The sequence below is a fragment of the Asparagus officinalis genome, chromosome 7 (genome assembly GCF_001876935.1).
Source record: "Asparagus officinalis chromosome 7, Aspof.V1, whole genome shotgun sequence".
Classification (NCBI taxonomy): Eukaryota; Viridiplantae; Streptophyta; class Magnoliopsida; order Asparagales; family Asparagaceae; genus Asparagus; species Asparagus officinalis.
Window position 1 is genome coordinate 148023702 of NC_033800.1, and position 22700 is coordinate 148046401.

The 22700-nt window shown below is 37.3% G+C and overlaps 1 protein-coding gene across 1 annotated transcript; it reads right to left on the bottom strand.

The window, feature by feature from the left end:
- Positions 13719-14408, bottom strand: LOC109849527 (transcription factor CPC-like). The gene is made up of 3 exons (XM_020419374.1): positions 14297-14408; positions 14137-14224; positions 13719-14052 (listed from the first exon to the last, which is right to left on the bottom strand). The coding sequence occupies exons 1-3, from the start codon at positions 14343-14345 to the stop codon at positions 13965-13967; spliced, it is 225 nt and encodes a 74-aa protein (XP_020274963.1). The 5' UTR covers positions 14346-14408; the 3' UTR covers positions 13719-13964.

The following is a 22700-nucleotide window of genomic DNA, read 5'->3' on the forward strand; positions in this document are numbered from 1 at the left end:
AAAATCGATGATGACTTTTTAGAAAAACTATCTCAATAAGCAATTGCAGATACCCCCCCAATCCTGGTCTGTGACGATTGCATTAGGTGTTAGTCCTGACGTGCATCTCAATCATTCTCTGAATATGCCATACGCATACAAAAGTCTCCTTTCTCATCAGTTTGTAATGCATATCAAATAATATCATATCCAAAAAACAAGATGAAACCACTGTTGCTGTTCCAATTCTCGTTGAGCCTACTACAAATTATCCTTTTTATAGGGATGATATGTCCCGATATCATTCCCAGTGTTGACCTAAATACGGAGTATGGAGTTGACAATGATCAGACACAATGATCAGACAATGGAAGAGTATGGCGATGATGAAGAAGATAATACTGCATAATCAGTCTGACCTAGATATAGACCCTGATATGGATTATGATGTTGTAGTATATGTTTTTGTTTCGTAAAATGAACAAATATTAAGAAATAGTATTATTTGAAAGCTTCGTAATTACAATTCTATCATTTTCTATAATGGTTTAATGTTACAATTGGTGTAATTCAATTTTCTAACATGTAATTTTTTTATAGTTATAAATAATGCACGGCGGTAAAAATTATGGGTGCAAACCAGGGTCTACACGAAAATGGCAGATATATATGAGGCAAGAAGGAGGAAAACAATAGATGAGAATATAGCGAGAATGAGAGCTTTGGGAATACCACTCTTCACAAACATTTTTTAGGACGTTGCCAATGGATGAGAGGAAAAGTATAAGGCCAGTAAAAAAATGTTTGTGAGGATGATGATGAGTACTACCGTCTATGGATGATAATTTGCCTTAGCTCATCGAGTGAAGATGTCAATGATGATTTAGAAGAGGTAATATCTATTTGTGTATTGTCATTATTGTTACTTGTAATTACTTGTCCTTATCATTACTTATTATTTGTTATTAATTTCTTTTCAGTATGTGTACTACTAATTCATTTTACTCCATTATAACAGGTAACACTGTATGGCCTCCAGGACGCAAGTCTAAAAATATCATACCTCGACTTCTATGCCGAGAGGAGGATCTTGGTTGCCTCGAATTAGCCACCCCAGTGTACCCGTAACGACCTCTGCCCACCATGAGCCATCATCATTGCCCAGCCTGACCCAACTAGAAAGCCCTCAAACAATACGGGAGCAGCGTAGGTAATAGTATATCATATTTACATATTAAATTCACCTTTCCTTTATATTAGATATAAAATTTAATTTAATATAACTTTGTATTTTTTGTAGGATCGGTACCATCGGCCCGTAGAAATGTACGCGGTGCAACATGAGGAAGGGGACAGAGAGATTGGTAAGACAATTGGTCATGCGATTTCAGTTCGATCCCTTCCTCGAGTGGAGCACCGGAGGGGGAGCATGCGACATCCTCGCGAATGAGATTTGGGAAGGAGATCTTGATCATGCTGCACCTATTCGCCAATTGTGGTTGGGACAATATTGATGCTGGGATTTGAGAGGCGATCATTATGAGAGTTCGGGTATTTTTTTAATCTTAGTTGAAATTTATAGCTGAATTAAGTAACACTCATGAATTATATTTATGCACATGCAAGTAGCTGATGTATTTTCCTTATTAGCTAGATATATTTTTAATGAACCCAAACCCTTTCATACCCAAACCCAAACCCTTTCATGCAAGTAATACTGATGTATTTTTTTTAATGAACCCAAACCCTTTCATTCAAACCCGCTAAAACCCAAGCTCGTTAAGAAAATCCAAACCCGTTATAAAATCCTAACCCATTTACTGTCTTCTTCCTCCATGATTCCCCTCCACCTAAATCATGAAAGTAACTATACTTTCTACATTAATTAGACATATAAGAACCCCCAATTTCTGCCCAAGAAGCCATCTCTATTAGATTATTCATATCCCTAATCAAGTTTAAGCTCTGTCATCATGCTCAACTGAGAGCTTTTTTTCATGAATTTTTATAATTTATGCGATTCTAATAGGAATTTGTGAATGTAAGCTCCCCAAGAAGTTAATTTTTATCTCTGCATGTTTGTTCAAAGTACAGATGGATAGAAATTATCACGTCGATGAAGCATTAGTTTTTGTGTATAGGGCTTTTTGTTTGTTGAAGTTCTTATAACTATCTCGTTTTTATATTTAGTTTGATGCCATGGTTATATTGTTAGTCTTGTGACTAAGTATCGGTCCATGGAATTTAATTCTATATATTTCAAATTCATTTCTATAGGAAATTTTGTATTTTTCAATGGTTTCTGTATCAATTGACAATTTCCACTTCTGGACAGTTTCTGTTTGATATTTGGATGTTGTTAATATAATGCCCAATAGGAATGTAGTGTGCCATATTTTTCCCAAAAAATAAAAAATAAATTGTGATACGTACATAGCATCACTATAAATCTAATTATTAGGTAAACCTTCTTCAAACTTGATGAAAAATCCGGACATAAACCCTCATACATTGAATACGATATTGATATTATACACGAATTTTCCAAAACATTACACACACATGATTGAACAAAATATTGGAACATAAACTTCCATTCATTTGAAAATTAACTTCTTTTGAGTTTTACATTTATGGACACTATGGTTTTCACATGGCCAAAAGTTTAACAAAATGCCACTATACATGAAATTACTATCACACACAAAACATAATTATGTGCGACTTACTTAACTGCTATATATACCATATACCATTATCTAAAAAAATTGCTATGTACAGTAAATTCGTATATCCACCATCCATTTCTAAAAAAATACAACTTGATCAGAACATTCATTTCCAAACCACACTGCCAAACTCCTAATTTGACCGTTGATGCATTGATTTGCCTTGTTGTGCCATTTCCCTGTTTCTATGTGCAGAGGGTTTGAACTTTATTAGTGTATTAGAGGATGCCTACCAAATATGGTCCTAATGTTGCTGCTCCCAGTTAAATTGCTTGTTGCTCCCAACGTCCCTGTCTTCTCCCCCCCTCCTCTGACATCATTGCTTGATGCCTCCCTATGTAGTTATTGTTTTTCCCCTCCCCCTTTGAGATTGATGTTTTTTTTTTTTTCTACCTGCTTCTCCCTCCTCCTCTTGATAATGTTGCTACTCCCCTATATTGCTGGTGCTCCTCTTGAGGATTGCTATTCCTGATTCCCTTACCTGCCGATAACTCTTCCTAGTTGTGCTATTCCCTGAATCTGTAGGGCATTTACATTCCACCGTCTTGTGTAATATAATAAACCTCCTTCTATCTTCCCATTTCTTCTTGTGTCTCGGTAATCTGCACTGAAGTGTTTGTATTTATTACAAATGGCCATTCCGCTATCCAACTGAAAGAATGTAATGCTTGTCAAAACCTTTTCAAACAGATAACCCACTTTCAACGTCATAACGGTAAATGATAATAAATATTTCGTTAATATCATGCTTGTTCCAATGCTCATGTGTTGTACTAAGCTGTCTTTTGGAAACTAAATTGAAATTTCAACCAGTTAGGTATGCCAGAAAATTTTTATGGAAAAAGGTCAGCATCATATTTATCATCATTTGCAGCGCATCTGGTAACTTAGATACTTTTATTAATGAGGCATCTTGAAATAGTGTTGTGCACCAAGAAAGTTCCTTGTCTGACATGAATTGGGTCTCTCCCGTGTTAATGATATCTGGTCCAATTATTTAAGCTTATATGTATATTTCGATTCTTAAAGAAGCGATATTCATGCTTATACCAATATTTATGCTATATGTTATATTCATGCTTACAGCAATGGAATATTCATGCTTTATATGTATATTTCAAGCCTTACAAATATTTTCTTACACATAATTTTTATATCATCCTCTTTGTCAGCCAGCATCATGATACATTTCTGATACCATCAACATAAGTTATGGTTTCTCCCATGACAAATTACATATTGATGCATAGTGGTTATTTGGTTAGCAAGGCAATTGATGAGTATGGGAAAGAAAGCTCTAATAGAATATATACAGTTAGTAAGACAATTTTATTTATTTATTAAAGACAATTATCTTTGCTAGATATGCTAATTACAAGTGTTTTTCCAGTTTACGTTCCCAATTTTATGAAGGACTATGAACTATGAAGTGTGAAACTCTGCCAACTACTTTCAGCAAGGAAAAGCTAAAATGTTACACTTCTTTAGAGTAGGAGTGTTAATATATTTGTAAAACGACTTGGTTTTAATTAATACCTAAAACTGTGCAACTACTCTTTTTCTTTAGGCATTTAAGTACCTAAAACTTTACTGAAATTGATGCTATCTCTTTTCTATTCCTTTCTTCATTTTATGTTGTTATTTAATTTCCACTTCAGAGGTAAATTACAAAGTCTAACATGTAACCATAATTGTAAGCCATTTTTTATGCCTGCATGTTATGCTGGAGCTTGGTTGCTGTCGAAGAAATCATATAGGGACACAAAAAGCCTTCAAATATGCCAGTAATGTTTCCAGTAAAAAACCAATTGGCTTCTTGTCCAACTTTAGATTAGGGCCAATTATTTTTCCTTATTGTATAAAAAATGATCACATCAATGATAGCTAAGGCATGCTACAACTAGACTTCCTAGTTATTGTGTGCACTGCTCATTCCACCATTTGGCGAGAGCATTTTGTTTGATTTCTTGGCCAAAATTCCTTCGTACTGCTTACAGTCTCCGTCTCTATGCTTTATATAGCTATGCCCAAAGCTGAATATATGCTGGACTTTAGTCGTGGCCTGAAAAAGGCTTCCATTTTTAGGTACTTTAATTTCTTCTTATATTGCATATTGCAGCCAGTTTAGCATTGTGTTTCAGCCCCAGAATAAGCTGACGGCCATATTTAAGAGCTTTACTGCAGTTGAGGATTAAAAGCATTTTTGGAGCTTTCATTCTGAGAGTACCTATAGCTGATGGCACACTAGAGCTTGTTTGAAACGGTCTCCAGAAGACAGTCCAGTATTCATGCACTTGCAAGGCAAAGCAATAAGTCCGAATAATCACGATTTGTGACTGAATTCTCTCGTTGTACTACGAAGTGTGTTGTTAATTATATAATAATGTCCATATACCATTTAGGAGGCTGACATATTTTATACACTATAACCACCTACAATTTGCGTGAATGCATAAATTTAAATTGCGATGACTGGTTTTAGTGATTTTTGCATCGCCTTGACTTCTCGTTAATAGATTTAGATGCCTATGTTCTCATTCTTCTCCTAACAAAGGATTCTAGATGTGGCTAACTAACAACATATGTATAATTTCCTCCCTTCTTGTTGTATACTATGCTGTAGGCTTTGCTCATACCTCTTTACCTTGATGAGGTTACCTTTAGTCATCAGGAAACCTTTATTCTTTCTGCTGATCAGTGCTGCTGGAAATACTTTGAGTGTATAAATTTTTTTCGCGCAGTGCCAACCAAGGCTTTCACTGACATTCCTAACAAAGAAGTTCCTGCTTGCTTACACTGTCATCCGAGAGGCCAACACACTGTTGCAGATGCACTATCATAAACTGCGCCAGCCCTTGTCCATGTTGCTTCCTCAAATCCATTTGTTCTTATTGCTAATCTAATGATACAAATTTGCAATATTGTTGTTTTCTAGTTTTCTTGATGTACATCTTGTTTTTTGAGAGACCTTTATGTCACTTGGGTATGCAAGAGGAAGTTTGTAAAATTTAACTGCTTTTAAGCACTAAGGGAAATGGAAAAATAGACTTTTATTGTTGAATGTGAATGGGTATCAAATTTTTTGTTGGAGTTCAGGTTCAAGTTGTAGGCTTGTATTTGACATAGAGTCAGAATGTATCTATTTTCTTGTGCGATGCAAAATTAGAATGTCGATAAGCGGTCAGTCAAAAGTAATTACTTTGCCGACGCTATATTTCAGTCCTAAAATCGTAAGCACTTTCTGCCGCGACGACATATTTTGTCACCAAAAGTAATATCTTTAGGCCGACGCAATTTGCGTCGGCAAAAATACACTTTTTTAAGCGCCCGACGCGCGGAATGTAGCGTCAGCTAAAAATCTAATATTATGACGAACACAATTGATTTGCGCTTTGGCAAAAGTATACTTTTTAGCGACGCGCAGAATAGTAGCGTCGCTAAAAGCTACACTTTTGGCCGACGCAAATCATGCGTCGCCAAGATTAGATTTTTACGCGACGCTACATTCCCCGCTGATTCGATCGCTTCACCTACCCCTATCCGGGGCTGGGGAGGGATACACGCATGAGCCTGGCGTGCTGCCTAAAAGTGTTTATTTCTTTTCCTACGCATTACCCTTTGCCGACCTGTTTCATGTACGTCCGCCAAAAAGTGCAAGATTCCCGACCGTCTTTTCACATATGGCAAAAAATCAGCATGTTTTTACCGACGCAAAATAATATGCGTCGCTAAAAGATGTACTTTTCCCGATGCATGTCGCGTCGCCAAAAGTATACTTTTGGCGACGCAGTATATTTGCGTCGCCAAATACTTTCCTTGACGCACTTTTGGCGACGCGTTAGCGACACTGTATTTTGCGTCGAGAAATATTTTTCCCGACGTTTTTTAAACATTTGTCGACGTTTTTGTTTCGTCGGTAATGTTGTATTTTGTTGTAGTGAATGCTGACGTTTATCGCCTCCTCTTCGTCTCGAGCCGTATACGGGAGCTTATAGGCATTTTTAGACGCCTACAGCTAGCAAGTTCACCGCAAATGCAATATCAGGCCTGATGCAATTTGCGAGATAAAGAAGTGCTCCAATGGTGCTCAGATAGGAAACTTTTGGCCCTAACATTTCTTTATTATCTTCTTTGGGTTTAAATGGGTCTTTATCCACTTCGAGGGATCGGATGACCATTGGTGTGCTAAGTGGATGAGATTTATCCATAGAAAATCTCTCTAAAACCTTTTTCACGTAGGTTGATTGGTGTAGAAAAATTCTTTCTGGGAAAATGCTCGATCTGCAGGCCGAGACAAAACTTGGTTTTTCCCAAGTCTTTCATTTCAAACTCTGTCTTTAGGCATGAGCTAGTTTCTGTAAGCTCCTTGTGCGTTCCAATAACATTTATATCATTAATATAGACTAATATAAATATCATTAATATAGACTGATATAATACAGAAGTCATTTTTGAATTTCTTTATAAACACACAAGGGCAGACATCATTATTTGCATATCTCCTCTTCAGGAGGAACTCACTCAGTCGGTTATACCACATTCTACCCGACTGTTTCAAGTCGTATAACGACCTTTATAATTTAATGCTATACATGTTGCGATTCTTGTTTTCTCTCATTTCAGGAATTTTAAGTCCATCAGGGACTTTCATATAAAAATATTAGCGTCTAATGACTCATATAAAAATATGGTCATGACGTACATATACTGCATATATAAATTCATAGTTTCTGCCATATGTATTAACTTGCGGAACGTAATACAATCACTAATAGGAGAATATTTTACATCTAAATCGATGTCGGGTCTCTGCGTGAACCCATTGAGCTATGAATCTCGCTTTATGATACGAGTGTATCTTCTCTTCGAAAAAACAATCCTCATGGGAGCTTGAGGATAGGTGATTCTCATGATATCTTGAGAATAGAGGCGTGGTTGGAGCCATAGAGGACGGCGAAAGAAGTCGGAAGGAGTAAAACGCAGAAGATCAGGAAAACAGGGTCGGGTTCTGGCCGGTCGACCGCGGCACCCATGCCGGTCGACCGGAAAACCTACACAAGGCAGGGTTTGCAGAAGCGCTCTGGCCGGTCGACCGGACCAGGATTGGCGGTCGACCGGATCGCGATATTTGGCTTTTCCTGGTTCGTTTTGGATTCTGTTTTGACAGGGATTCCTGATCCTTTTGGACTTGTTTATTTACAAGATTACCACCACGTTGTAAACCCTATAAATAGGGATTGTTTAGGGTTCTAAACAAGGAGGTTAGAAGCCAAGATATAGTCCTAAAGGGTTTTAGGTCCAGGGATTCCTGATTCTTTTGGGCTTGTTTATTTACAAGTTTGCCATCCATGTTTGCACATCTATAAATAGGATTGTTTTAGGGTTCTAAACAATCAGATCTCAGAGAGAAGTGATCAAGAGAAATTCTAATAATTGTATTAGGGTTTTAGAGAGAGAGTTGAGAGGTTGTTCTCGATTCTATTGAGATTGTGAGTGAGAGATTGTAATCTTTTGTTCTTCATAATCTAGAGAAGGTATTTTCCTTCGCCTTATACTGAATTGTTCTTGTGTTTGGTCATCCTCTTCTCAACCCACCTTTTGGTAATTCCGCGACCAAAGGGTGCTCGCACGGCAACTCGTATCACTTTATATCTCACCACCCTACAATTTATTTTTCTTATGAAGACCCATTATATCCTGCAGGGATATATGAACTACAGGTTCAAAATACTTTAGCGAGTTCATCTCAGCCTCAATTGCTACTTTCCATCTCACCTAGTCCGAGTGCTTCAAGCACTCTACTACCGACTTAGGTTCTGGATCCAGATTATTTTCGGAGATAGTAAGAGCAACTATAAAGGCAATTATGTTGTCGACAACTTTTATATTTATATTATATATTTCTCCTTTTTCACAAATTCGTGGCCACTTTAATTCTTATTTTATGTCAACCAAATCCTCGTCATTTCCCTTAACAATTAGATTTGGCCGTTCCGCATCTCCAGTATTGTGATTATCAAGTGCACGTGCAATTTACTGGAGATTCCATCTTCAGGATGAACTTCTTCTGGAGGTTATGAGAGTGACTGTCTTTCTATATATAATTTAGTTTGCCGCGGACTTTTATCTTTTACACTAACATGTTTTATATGCTTCTGACATACTAAATCATCAATGATATATTCAACATGAATATGGGGCTTAGTCACTCTTTTCTTGGCAGATTATCATGTGAACTTCTGATTCAGTTTGACTATTACGTGGATATAAATATTGAAGCATCAATGGAATTTCTTGACATTATTTTGTATTTTGGGCACTAATCTCCCCCTAATGTCGAGAATTGATCTTCAATAAAAATGCAGTCAGCGTACTAAATTGTAAATTGATCCCCCTAACATGGACCATATGTACTAAATTATTGACGGAGTTTTATAAATAATGTATGTACCTTCATCGAGGTCCCATAGAGGTACGCTATGGTGGTGATATAGATAACATGGACTGCAAATAATACGCAGATGGGAAATATTTTGCTTCTACACCATGTATTAGATAAAAGGGGGAAATTTGTGATATGCAGTTGGTCGGATTTGGTTTGAATGCCCCATTTAATTTAAGGAAATCCGACAAATCATATTTTGCCCAAGATGAACCCAATAGCTCATGCCAGAATTTAAAAGAATTTAGGTCCCTAAACTCAAACTTATCGCAACATGTTGTATTTTAGGTCAGACAAATTCTAAAATATACACATATGAATAAAAAACACATAGGTTCACAAGAGTTTAAAGCAAAATCAAGATAAATTAAAATTGTCTGACAAATGTATATAATCCAAATATAGAGAAACCAAATAGTTCGATAAGATCCATTACCTTCCCCTAGACCAAGCTTATGAATATTAGTTTGAATTATGACATGTGCTTCAGGCACTACGACTGAACCAATTAAACTTGCATTATGGTTTCTCACAACAGCTGGGTGTGTTTTTAACAACTACTAATACAAGGATTAGTTCATAATGCTTAATATAATTTTGAGTTGTACTATTGTAAGAGTACAATGTTACTTGTTGAATTGTATTCAGTCGAGGGTTTAAAATCCAAAAATGGCTACAAGATAAGATCTCCTATTATGTTCATAGCTTCCCCCTTGTCCACGCGTATAAGTAATTTTCTGAATTGTAGCATGTGCTACAAACACAACTCGTAAGCCAACTAGTCTGACATTGTGATTTCTAATCATCAATTGATTGTGCTTCTCTGCGACTACTAATCAATTCAGAATGCTAAGTGCAATTCTTGGTCATGTACTGCTGTTGGAGTACAATATCATTTGCGTGGAATAGGGAAAAGAATTTTTTCCGATCAATTTTATCACTGTCTGTAATGTTCTGCTTATAGAGTTTTAGCTGCTAGATAATTTGGTACAGAGCTGAATCATATTTAGTCATGTATTTGAAATCCAAAAAGTTCTGATTCAGTCTGCCAGTTGCGTTTGAGGGAAAATTATTTGTTTTCATAGATCAAAGCGATCCTTCAGGGATTGCCCAGAAAAGTAAATACTTTTTCAGTGAGGCATTAATTTTTTACGTCTTAATTGATAGAAATAAAATTTAAAGTGTTTGCCTTCTGAACAAAGATACTTAAATAATCAAGAGATATAATCGTGCAAAAATCATAAGGGTGTCAGTAAAAATGAACATTCGAGGCGAAAAAAATAATAATTACTATCATATATCACAGTACACTAATCATGGGGACGAAAGATTAGTGCATGAGAAATTAGAAATATTCACATTTTAATAAGATCACCAAAATCACCAAGCTCCTTTTTCTAAAGGTCTCCATAAAGGTTATCTTTCAAATGTTTGCTTCTGGCAATCTAGCATGATGTTTTGTCTTCCCTATGAGTCAAATTTAACAGTAACACAATACATGCATATGTCGAGGATGTATGATATTGATACAATACTAATAATAAATTTGTCACAAAAGATGATGAAAGTGTCAGAATCAATGATTTAAAAAAAAAATTAATAAGCATACATGAATATACACAAAACAACATCCGTAATTGTCATGTGAAAATAATAGCCATACTTGTCATATGGAAATAATAGGTACTGCCACAATGCAAATGTTTATAAGTCATATGACTCATCGTCCTCATCTCCAACCTCATAAATAGTATAATCAATTAAACATTGACCTTTGATTTTTTATTACCAAGAAGGATTGAATTTCCAACTTAAATGCCATATCTATTTCCTTCTCTACATTATATTTACTCAAACAAGTTGAGTTTAACTTGTATAGCATACCTTATGTCCTTTGGTTACATTAATATTACTGTAACCAAATGATACTATAAACAAGAAATAATGCTGAATACATGATTTATTTGCATATGAGAAACCTATATGATTTAATGACAGTAGTGTAATTGAAATGACAGTAGAATAAGTAATTTTCATGACATACATTATTGCCAAATTATTTTTCTAGTGACCAAAGGACAAGATTATAGTGCAATATTTGGTTACATTAATATAGTGGAATTTGAAATAATGAAAGATGTATTATCATAAACAAGAAATATTATGTCGTTAAAGATAATGTCATTTGGAAAGATTAACTATAAACAATAGAGAAAAATGTATTGAGAAATTAAAAACCGAAAACACTATGGTTTATTTGTTGGACATATCTGATATTATAATAATATTTACAAATTATAAATATGCTGATAATTTTGTGTGAATTTTCTAGCTAAGTTTATACGTTTCATTTGGAAAGAAATGATGTATTGAGAAAATGAACACCACTATAATTCATGGAATGTCGTTAAAGATTATAGTGCAATAGAGTACATGATTTCAATCGCATAACACCTCTTTCATGATTTACTGAATAACAATAATATAGTGGAGTATCTTTAGCACATTTTATGTACGATGTAATCTCTTTCACAATGGTTGGAATAATGATTACTGAATAAACAAGTTATTTGTTTCACAAGAGAAATAAATGATGTATTGCTAAGTATATTAATGTAATCTTCTAGTACAAGATTACAGAAGCTGAATCATGTACGATGTTGTGGATTCCTTGTAATCATATTTCTTGATACTATGTAAATAGACAAAGGCTGAATGTATTATTACCTTGCAGAAGATGTATACCTAAAAATCTATTACTACGAACTGATGATCACGAACCGGCTAGAACCACTCGTGCTGATAACGTGTTGTAATATACTAAAGAAATGAAACAAGAGACAAGAGACAAGAGACAAGAGAAGAAGAGAAATTGTAATATTTTATTCATATCTTCCATTTCCATACATCGTACAATTTATAGATACATGATGGAATACAAAAGGACATGTAATTAATAGTCCACATACAAAGTAATGTCCACATACATTTTGTCTTTTAGATATCAACAAAATGTCTTTTAGATATCAACAAAATGTCTTTTAGATTTCAACAAGAGTTAACTTGATTGTACTGTGGTATTTTTCTTCCATTTATTACGAAAAGATGAAAGGAGAGAACGAATGATTAGCTAATTAAGAATTAATTAGAATATAAAGAGGTTTAAGGAAGAGAGAGAGAAACCAATTAGCCTGATCAATTAGGACAGATTTTGTGAGAGAGCTATTTAAAGCTCTGTGGACCCCACCAGTTATCTTTTATTTATTGTTTATAACCCCAAAGCATCAATCATAAGATCTATCTAACGGCTACAAACGTAGGGGACGGAGGATAGTGTGTGTGTTAATATATATATATATAAAAGCGTCTTATGTATGACTAATCATTGTCTTGGATGCTTTCTGTTGTGTGCGCTGCAGATTTTTTTTTTTTTTGCTAATTAATTAAGCATCTCTTGGAGTTGAAAATGATAGCAAGCCGCATGATTTTACACCTGGGATGTGGTCATGGGTATATTTGCCCACAGACTTGATTGAGCCCAACAGGTTGTTGTTTTGTGCCTACACAATTGCATGCGCCACGTGAAATTCCCATGCCATCATTTTGTCTTGTTCTCATACTACCACACTCTTGTTGAAAGAGAAGCAACTGGAGGAAATTGATTCAATTTATTCCTCATCTTTTTTTTTTTGTTTTACATTTTTTTTTTGTCATGTTTACCAACTTGCTGCAAGAAAAATTCACAGAACTCAACGAAACACGGGGAGAGATCAAATTTGACTGAGAGAGCAATTGTGTTTACTAGTCCATGCATGTGGCCTTAGTTAACTCAGATTAACTTTTTTTGGTTATATATATATACTACAAAATTTTATGATCATCTACTGTGCTTACATAGAATCGATCTAATTAATTATTCAGTAATACATTTAAACACCCAACCATACCAACAGTTAACAGACTTTAATTTGATGTAATCAGTAAACCCATTTTTAACAACTAAACGGGCTTCCCTGTTTGATTAATTAATTTAGACCTGTGTTGATGTCTTTGGAAGTCTCCGTCACAATGACCTTAAATGTAGAAACCACGTACGTTAATTTGTTTGTATTTGTTTTCTCTGTTTATCTTTCTTTATCAGTTATTATGTATTTGTCATCATCTCTTCTTCTTCTTCTTCTTCTTCTTCTTCTTCTTCTTCTTCAAGTCTCTTAATCTACCATTTGCCAGAAACCTAAGATTCAACAGAGGGGCCGCGGTCGATTGCCTGCCAGAAACCTGAGATTTCTTTTAGTCATATAGTCTTCTCTTGAATGGAGATGGATTTTTTTTTTTTTTTTTTTTTTTGGGAATAATGAAGATGAAGATTACAAGTCACTATACCTGAGGAATTAAAAAAAGCATTGATAACTCTTAAAAAAAAGGGCCTTTGCGAAATTTTTTGTGGTCTTAGACAACTTGATATGTCCATATTAGTTTCATTGTTTCATGACATTCTCATATATTTCCATCTCCTTTCCTCAGGTGTTTTTGAAATTACTAAATTTCTGTACTATGACAAAAGATCATAATAACAACAGGAAGTTCAGAGTAAATTTATAGAAAAGATATACTATAGTTTACAACACAACAGATCCTAGCTAACATACATGCACCAAGCAAGTTACAATAACTTTTTATACGTACTACCATCACAACATCCTAAATACCTCAAAACCTCCCGTCAAACTTATTCATATTTTCCTACAAAGACATGAGAGGGAACAGACTGAAGCATTCACAAGCTCTCTCTACAGAAAACATTTCCCTGTTCCTCATTCGCTGTTCGAATACCTAGTAGTCCAGTACTTCTCAATCTCTTCGGCTGTTCTTCCAGGAATTCTTCCAGCGATCAGAGACCACCTGATGGAAGGAAAAAAAAGCCCATTCTTATATTTCAATTAAAAAAACATACCAAATTTAGAAACAAAGCCGAGATTAACAAACCTCTGTCCGATTAGCTTGTACATCTTAGCAACCAGTATCTCTTCGTCCTCCGAAAACTCCAGTACCTTGGACTCCTCATTCTTCTCTTCTGAAACAAGTAGTCAACAAGAAATGAGCAAATTGATGATGAGTTAAACAGGCAATAATCGCAACCGAGTACCTTTGAAATCAACCACGATATCCTCTGATGATTGTTTTAACTCAGCCATCTTGCAAATAAATGCACAAGTTTTGAACTATAGTAAGCTTTGTGAGTACCTACTGAAGAGGAGGATATATAATAAAGAGAAGAAAGTACTGGTGGGGAGGGGGGGGGGGGGGGGGTTCAGTAAGTGTATAATGTGAGAATGAATGGTAGAAAGAGGGATGAAGACTGGTGGATTGATTGGTTGAAATCTTGCTGAGGTTCTGGTAATTAATGAACTGTTGTTATTTGTCATGATTAAAAGTCCACAGAAAGATGATAAATGGACAATTCATACTGGATAATAAAATTCTAATTATGGATGCATGTTTTGTGACTTCTGTCTTCGAGTGTTTATTGACTTTTGGTTGTGACTCATTTGACAAATCAAATTTTGGAAAAGAATCCTATGGAGGGCTCCATATTGAAAATCAGGGAGAAAGTATGTTGTGACACGTCTTATGTACCAATCTTTTTTTTTTAATATAATAAGAATAGGGCAAGATGCCCTATCAAAAGTATATTATAACCAGTAAGATAATGTTTGAACTTTTAATATCTTGGAGTGATTTCGAAAGAAGCAAACTAGAGGGAAGAGGAGCGCACCAATGTCGTCACTCTTCACCTCCAGCAGATCCAATAGAAAGCATCGATAGATATCAACCGAAACTATGCAAAATAAAAGTCATAGAGATGTTGGCAGTCCCAACATCAAGCCAAAACAACTTGTTTATCAAAAATAAAACAAAAGTATCAACAACAACCAATGTATCATGGATTCCCTGCACCGTTATTGTCTTCACTGGATGATAGGAGCTCTCTCTGGGTTTTCTTTAGCTTCACTCCCTTCTTATTTGCCGAGAGACTTGTCCAGAAAAGGAGAAAGTGAGCCATATTTGTTGCCATCTTTCTAGCTTGAGGAACATCTCCTGAGAAAATCAAGTTGTTGAAGAAATTACAGAAACTCAGAAGAATCAGGCAAACCAGGCGGCGGTCGACCGGTCCGGTCGACCGCATTCGTGCACAAAGCTTACTGTGCGACAGAAAGGTGGTCGGTCGACCGGGCCAGTCGACCGCAGGTGTTTCGGTCGACCGGTGCGGTCGACCGAGGGGTTCTCTGGAGTTTTGGGTTTTCTGCTGGGAGCTGGTCGGTCGACCGGACCGGTCGACCGGAATTGATCGCGGTCGACCGTGCCGGTCGACCGACGGAAATCTGGGCTGGGCTTTTTGGTTTTCGACCCGTTTCGTTTTGTAATCTATATATACCCTAAACCTGATTTGTTAGGGTATTAAAAGGACGATTTTGAGCAGTCCTTTTGAGAGAGTAGTTGCATCCAAGTTGTGGGGGAGCTTTGGAGAGATCAAGAGCTTTGTTTTAGGGTTTGGTCTGAGAGATTATAACTCTATTTGTATTCCCTTGATTTCTAGTAGTAAAATCTCCCCCCTCCTTGCCCCGTGGACGTAGGCAACTTGCCGAACCACGTAAATCTCTTGTTATTGGTGATTGTGCTTGTTGATTTTGATTGTGATCTCTCTTGTTTGGGTTGTGTGTGAATCGAACGCTTTCGCGCCGCGCACAACAGTTGTTTCAAGCTCTCCAAATGCACCAATAGATAGTAGGCATAGATATTCCAAAATTTCCAAGCCTGAGAGCCTATTAAGGCATCACTACAAAAACTAAAGCATTGAGCAACGTTTGTAGGCAAAGATAAGTCTCCCAATTTAGGTAGGAAGAAGTCCCAAACATGTTTTGCAAAAGAACAATACATGAAGATGTGCTCATGATTTTCCGGAGCCTGTTGACATATGGAACAAAGAGGATCACCTACCCAACCTTTTTTAACAAGTTTGTCTTTTATATTCAGTTTTGCAAAGAAAGAAGCCATAAAAAGAACTTTATATTACTCAGCAATATATTATTCCATATGACATAAGTGTAAGGACTACGAATACCGCCATTAGAAAGAATATTATGTAAAGACCTCACTGTAAAAACTCCTGATCTGTCTAAAGGCCAAGTAACCTGATCCAAATCCACTGTAGGACTTAAATTGGATGAATAGAGCAAATGTTTGAGCGCTTCAACCTGAACATGATCATTATCTCCTATAGGTCTTTTGATAATAGGTCTCCAATGCCAAGTATTCTCATGAATATTCCCTTGGACAGCAATAGAGACATGCTTCGAGAAAGCAAGTTTGTATACCAATGGAAACAGATTAGCGAAAGAGTTATCTCCTATCCATTTATCCTCCCAAAACTATATTCTTAAACCATTACCTACTCGCCATTTGATCAAATCTATTAAAGGTTGACAGATAGTAGCATTATCCTTCCAAAACTTAGAACAATGGCCTCTAGAGAGTGTGCTATAAGACAGAGATTGATAATTTGATTGAAGAACCAACAACATAAGAATCTCTTGAGAGAAATTTTCACATCCATTTAGAGAGAAGAGAAAAATCGAAAGTTTCAAGATTAAGAATACTAAGACCCCACTTTTCTTTGAAGAACAGGAAGTACTCCATTTAACTAAAGCCTTCATTTCTGAATTTTTATCACTACCTCTCCATAGAAAGTTACGCCTAATCTTGTCCACTGTCTTGATAAGTCATTTAGGGATTTAAAAAAAACATGTAGTAAAGAGGAAGAGATGATAGAACATAATTTAGAAGAACAAGACGCCCTCCAAAAGATAGATATTTGGATTTCCATAAAGAAAGCTTTCTATGAAAAGGATCAAGAAGCTGTTAGTCTAAGGGATGTAGACTCAAAGCTGGAATCAAACAAATTGTTGGATAGCAGGTTTTGTAATCTGTTTTGGTAACACGATTCTTAGTCTGTTTTGGTAACATTCTTAATTTGTTTTGGTAACAGGTTATTAGGATTTTTAAATTTTAATTTTTAGTTTTAGAATTCCTAGTCTCTTTTGGTTTTAGGTTTTTTATATATATGGAACGTCTTAGAAGAGATTAGACATCAGAAAAGAGGTTTTGAGAGAATTCTTCAGAGAGATCTCAGAGAGATTAGATTCTATTTGTGAGCAGCATAATCTTCTTCAATATTAATCAAAGAATTATGTGGTGTGGCTCCCGAGGACGTAGGCACGATTGCCGAACCTCGTTAAATCTGGTATGTTCTTTCTTGTTTATTTTCTTGTAAGTTTTTTATCTTTTATTTGCTTTGATTTTTTCTACTTTCTTACTCTCAAACACAATGTCCGGAATGATAAGGGTTCGATTTGATTATTTTGAATCCCCAACAACTAGTATCAGAGCTTCGTTCAGAAGGATTGTGAGAGAGCCATGACAGAGGAAATCAAATCTAAGATCGAGAAGTTTGACGGTTCAGACTTCGCCTACTGAAAGTCACAGATGGAGGACTATCTGTACCAGAAGGACTTGTATCGTCCGTTGATGGGCAAGGCTAAGAGAAAGAAGAAAGAAGAGTTAGACGAGGATAGGAAGATACTGGATAGCAAGGCTCTAGGAAAAATCCGGTTGTCGCTCGCCAAGACAGCCGCACACAACATATTGAAGGAGAAGACAATGACGGGGCTTATGGAAGTGCTCGCGAAGATGTACGAGCAACCGTCTGCCGCAAACAAGGTGCATCTCGTCAAGACACTCTTTAATCTTAAGATGGCAGAAGGACGCTCCTTCATAATGCACCTCAACGAGTTCAACACGATTATTGATCAACTCATCTCCGTAGACATCACGTTCGATGACGAAGTGCATGCCCTATTGATTCTATCGCAGTTGCTGAATAGTTGGGCATGTTGTGTGACGGCAATCAGTAATTCGACAGGGAAGGATAAGTTGAAGCTGAGCGAGATTGTTAGCATGATTCTATCCGAGGAGGTTAGAAAGAAATCCTCCTAATCAGAAGATTCAGGTTCAACCCTAAATTTTGAGCAAAGAGGCAGAAGGCAAAAGAAGGGGAATCAGAACAGGAATCAGTCAAAGTCAAACAAGAAGAGGTCAAACTCGAAAGTTAGGTCTATCAAAGAGAAGTGTTGGAGCTGCGACCAGGAGGGCCATATGTCTTCAGCTTGTAAATCACAAAAGAAGGATGCGAATGAGCAGAAGGCTCATATCGTGCAAGATGCCTTGATCCTAGTTATGGATAGTGATTCTGATTCCTGGGTCATCAACTCAGGAGCCTCGTTCCACGCCACTGCTTATAGGAAGCTTCTTCATAACTATGTAGCAGGAGACTTTGGGAAAGTATATTTGAGGGATAATGAACCCTGTAATATTGTTGGAAGAGGAGATGTGCAAATACAGTTGACGAACTCCAAGTGGAATCTGAAGAACGTGAGGCACGTACTGAAGCCGAAGATGAATCTTATTTCGGTTAGCCATCTTGGAGCAGAAGCCTATATTTTGATATTCACCGGGCATTCGTGGATGATCTCAAACGGTACTATGGTTGTTGCCCGAGGCAATAAAATTGGAACTCTCTACCTCACCTGTAAGGACCATGAATTTTTGATACTAGTTAAAATAAATTTTTGGTATTTTAAAATATTTAATTATGATTTTTAAAAGAGTATTTGTATTTTTCTCGATTTTCTACAATTTTCTATGATTTAAAAATCTGATTATATATTTATTTAAATAATTTTTATATTTATAAATTTATTTTGTGCGGTAAAAATTTCTAGAATTAATTTGTTGAGATATCGGTACTATTACGTAATATTTTAAATAATATATTACATTATTAATATTATTATAAATTATTTCATATAATACATGATATTATTAATTACGTGTTTTTGGTATAATTTATTGTATTATTTGTATTGTTACATATTATCTGTCTTATTAGTATAACTAGTACGTTTTACTGTGTATATAATTATCCCATAATTATTTGATTTTAAATATAAGTAAATATATTATTATTATTATTTATTCTAGTTTAATTGTATAATATGTGTATATTTTGACTATTTCGTTTTAACCGTTGTAATAGCATAACATGTACGCTTTTAATTGTAGATAATTATTATGTAATTAGTTTAATTTTTAAGTACCTGTAGTTATTTATTTTAATTAATTTCGTTTTAAAATAATTAACCCTAAACCCTAAATATATATATACATTATATTACTCTCTCCTCTCTCTTCTCTGCGTTTCACGCCGGCAAAGAAAACCCTGTACACCTCTTCTCTCTCCCTCTTCCGCGTTCTCGCTTCGCCACCACGAGCCGCAGCGACGAAAGCCCACCCACGCGGCTCGTCTCTGACCCGCCGGCGCCTACCACTGCAGTCGCACACCCCGTGCGACTCATCTCGCGACGCCCGCATAGCAGCACCCCGCCAGCCAAGCTGGCGCCTTCGAGCTCCCGTCTGACCGCTGCTCCTTCTCACCGCCGCTGCAGCAGAACCGCTGTCCGCGGCTTCCGCCGTGACCCCGTAGCCGCCGCTCGTCGACGTTCGGCGCGGCCTAGCTCCCCGTCCGGCCGCCTCTTCCCGCAGCACCGAACCGGCCCGCTGCGCCTGCCAGCCTACCTGCTCCACGAAGCCGCTCCTGAGCCGTCGCTCGCCTGCGCGCCAGCAGCGCGGCAGAGACCCCCAGCGCAGCGACCACGCGTCGTCGCTGTCGGCCCGAGCCCGTCAGTGCACCCCGACGTTCGCCTCCAGCGAGCTCCTGCTGCTGCGGTCTCCCATGACCCTCTCGCTCTGAAGATCCGTAGATGTCGCGACGAAAACCCTAAGCTGCGCTCATCGGCAGCCGACGGCCACCTACCTGCACCCAACCCCAGACCCGCCATCTAAACTCGGCCCTGCCCTCGCGCGCCGCCCTCCGGACAATCCGCGCTCCTCCTCCACGTCAGCGGCGCCGACCAGCCCAAGTCGCTGCTAGTGATCGGTCCTCTTCCGCTCGCCTCCCCTCATCACGCCGATAGCGGCGCGTGCTCGAGCATTCGGTCGCGAGCGCAAACATGGTCGTCGGAGATCCGCGCGACTGGACCGCTTGCTGAGCGAGCCGACCCAAAGTTGCGGCTGGCTGCCGCCGTTCGCCGGGTAGCCCTCGTCGGAGCTCTTCCCGAGGCCGTTCCCACCGCGTCGGATTCGACCCGCGTCGTCAGCGCGTATCGACAAAAACCCTAGGCAAGATCCCGCTTGCTCAGAACTACTTTTTCTATTTATTATGAATTATCTGCAATTTTAGATCTGTTAATATTTATCTGCATGAGTTTGATGAATAATATTGAATGGATGGTAATTATGGGATAAATAGTATTTTAGGACAAATATAATAAATTAAAGAATTTATTTTGAATAACAAAATTATTATAATATTTTTAGAAATTATGTTGCGGAAGGAAATTATTTTAGAATGATAAATGTTTTTAAAGAAGTTATTTTAGAAAAGGATTATTTTTGTATTATGACCGTGTGATTGATAGTTGTAGAACACGACATTTCATGTACTTTGACACCGACATGTTGACACTCTTATTTATACTCACTCATTGTCATATATGCATACCTGATTCATCGCTAGTCTATATAGTCATGTTCATCATATGATTTGCATAAAACAGTTGTATTTATTTATTATTTCTTGTTTTGTTGATAACTGTTAGTAGTTCATGTTCTTAGTGGCCTAGTGTGTCGTGTATAGGACCTAGATACCTATGTTTTGTTGACTTAGAAAAACGAGAAGAGTTGAGATGAGGAATTCTTGGTTTAGGTGATCGGATGTGATTGTTGATTATTTTCCAGGCTCGCGCCAGCGCCTTGTGTCGGCATGAGGTGGGTCTGAGGTGCAGTGATATCGAGATTATTGATTATTTTCCAGGCTCGCGCCAGCGCCTTGTGTCGGTGCAGTGATATCGAGATTATTGATTATTTTCCAGGCTCGCGCCAGCGCCTTGTGTCGGCCTGGGGTGGATCTGAGGTGCAGTGATATCGAGATTATTGATTATTTTCCAAGCTTGCGCCAGCGCCTTGTGTCGGCCTGGGGTGGGTCTGAGGAGCAGTGATATTGCGATTGTTGATTATTTGAGATGAGTGATGGGATGGTTAGTTACATGACCTCGATTCTTGGCTAAGTATGATTCTTGTGAGATGTAGACCGGTTGTACTTCTTTTCATACATAGATCGGGGTTAATATTTAATTATCTATAATTTGAGACATATGGTATATACATGAGGGTTTCCTTGTTTGGATTATTTCGCTCGACGTACTACGTCTCGAGTTGTAGATTTTTAGTATTAATTCCATCTATTGTATGACCTTGTTGCTTGGATGATTTCTGATCGCTACCTGCATGATCTTGTTACTTGGTTGATTTTTGGATTCATCTGATTATTAGTATTCTAGTTGCACGCCTCTATCGTTATTACTATCATCACATGTTCTATTTTTATTTCTGTTATCGCATTGACCACACATATATTATCATTATTGTTATTGTATTTGTTCCTGCCTTGGGAGATCTTGCCATGTGTATACACGCTGACGTACTCCTATTTTCTGGGTGTACGTCAGATTTAAGAGACGGGCAGCCTCAGTTCGGAATCGTACAGGAGCCAGAGGATTATTAGCTGGAGTACCTTTCAGACGGAGTAGAAGACAAGCTGAAGTGTAGTAGTTCTCTTCTGTAGTAGCTGATGAACACTAGAACTCTTTTACAGCATTTCTTTAGTTTGATGATAGATTTAGTTATTTATTTCCTTTTATTATTGACTATATATTTCTTATTTCCTAGTTGAACTGTTGTTGTAATAAGGGTATGTTTAACCCATATTTTATGTCTGGGATGATTTACCATTGATGATATGTCTATTTTTATTCTGGGTTGTCTTTATATTCTCGCTATCTGAGATCGGGGACCTGTGCCTTTGCATTATATTTATTTTTAGACGCTTAGCGTATTGGATTGAGAAGAAAAAAAATGTATATTTCTTATCAATCTAATACGTCGCGGGCTTGTTCACATTCCGATTCCCAGGTATTTTGGGAAGCGGGGCGTGACATCACCTCACATGCGAGTGATGCCCTCATAATTAGAACTGGCAAAGAGAGTACAGATCTGTGACATAATAGATTAGGACACATGAGCGAGAAGGGGATGAAGATTCTACATTCACAGGGGAAGCTAACCAGTATCGATTTTGTGAAAGTCAGTGTTTGTGAGGACCGTATCTTTAGGAAGCAGAAGAGAGTTAGTTTCCAGAAGGGTGGAAGACCACCTAAATCTCTGAAGCTAGAGTTAGTTCATACTGACGTATGGGGTTCAGCTAGCGTGTCTTCTCTTGGCCACTCAAGGGTGGAAGGCCACCTAAATCTCTGAAGCTAGAGTTAGTTCATACTGACGTATGGGGTCCAGCTAGCGTGTCTTCTCTTGGCGGTTCA

Coding starts and splice junctions, on each gene's coding strand:
- LOC109849527 (XM_020419374.1), bottom strand. CDS start 14,345: ATGGCTGAGTTAAAACAATCATCAGAGGATATCGTGGTTGATTTCAAA. Junction 14,225..14,296: donor TATCGTGGTTGATTTCAAAG/GTACTCGGTTGC, acceptor TACTTGTTTCAG/AAGAGAAGAATGAGGAGTCC. Junction 14,053..14,136: donor TACAAGCTAATCGGACAGAG/GTTTGTTAATCT, acceptor TCCTTCCATCAG/GTGGTCTCTGATCGCTGGAA.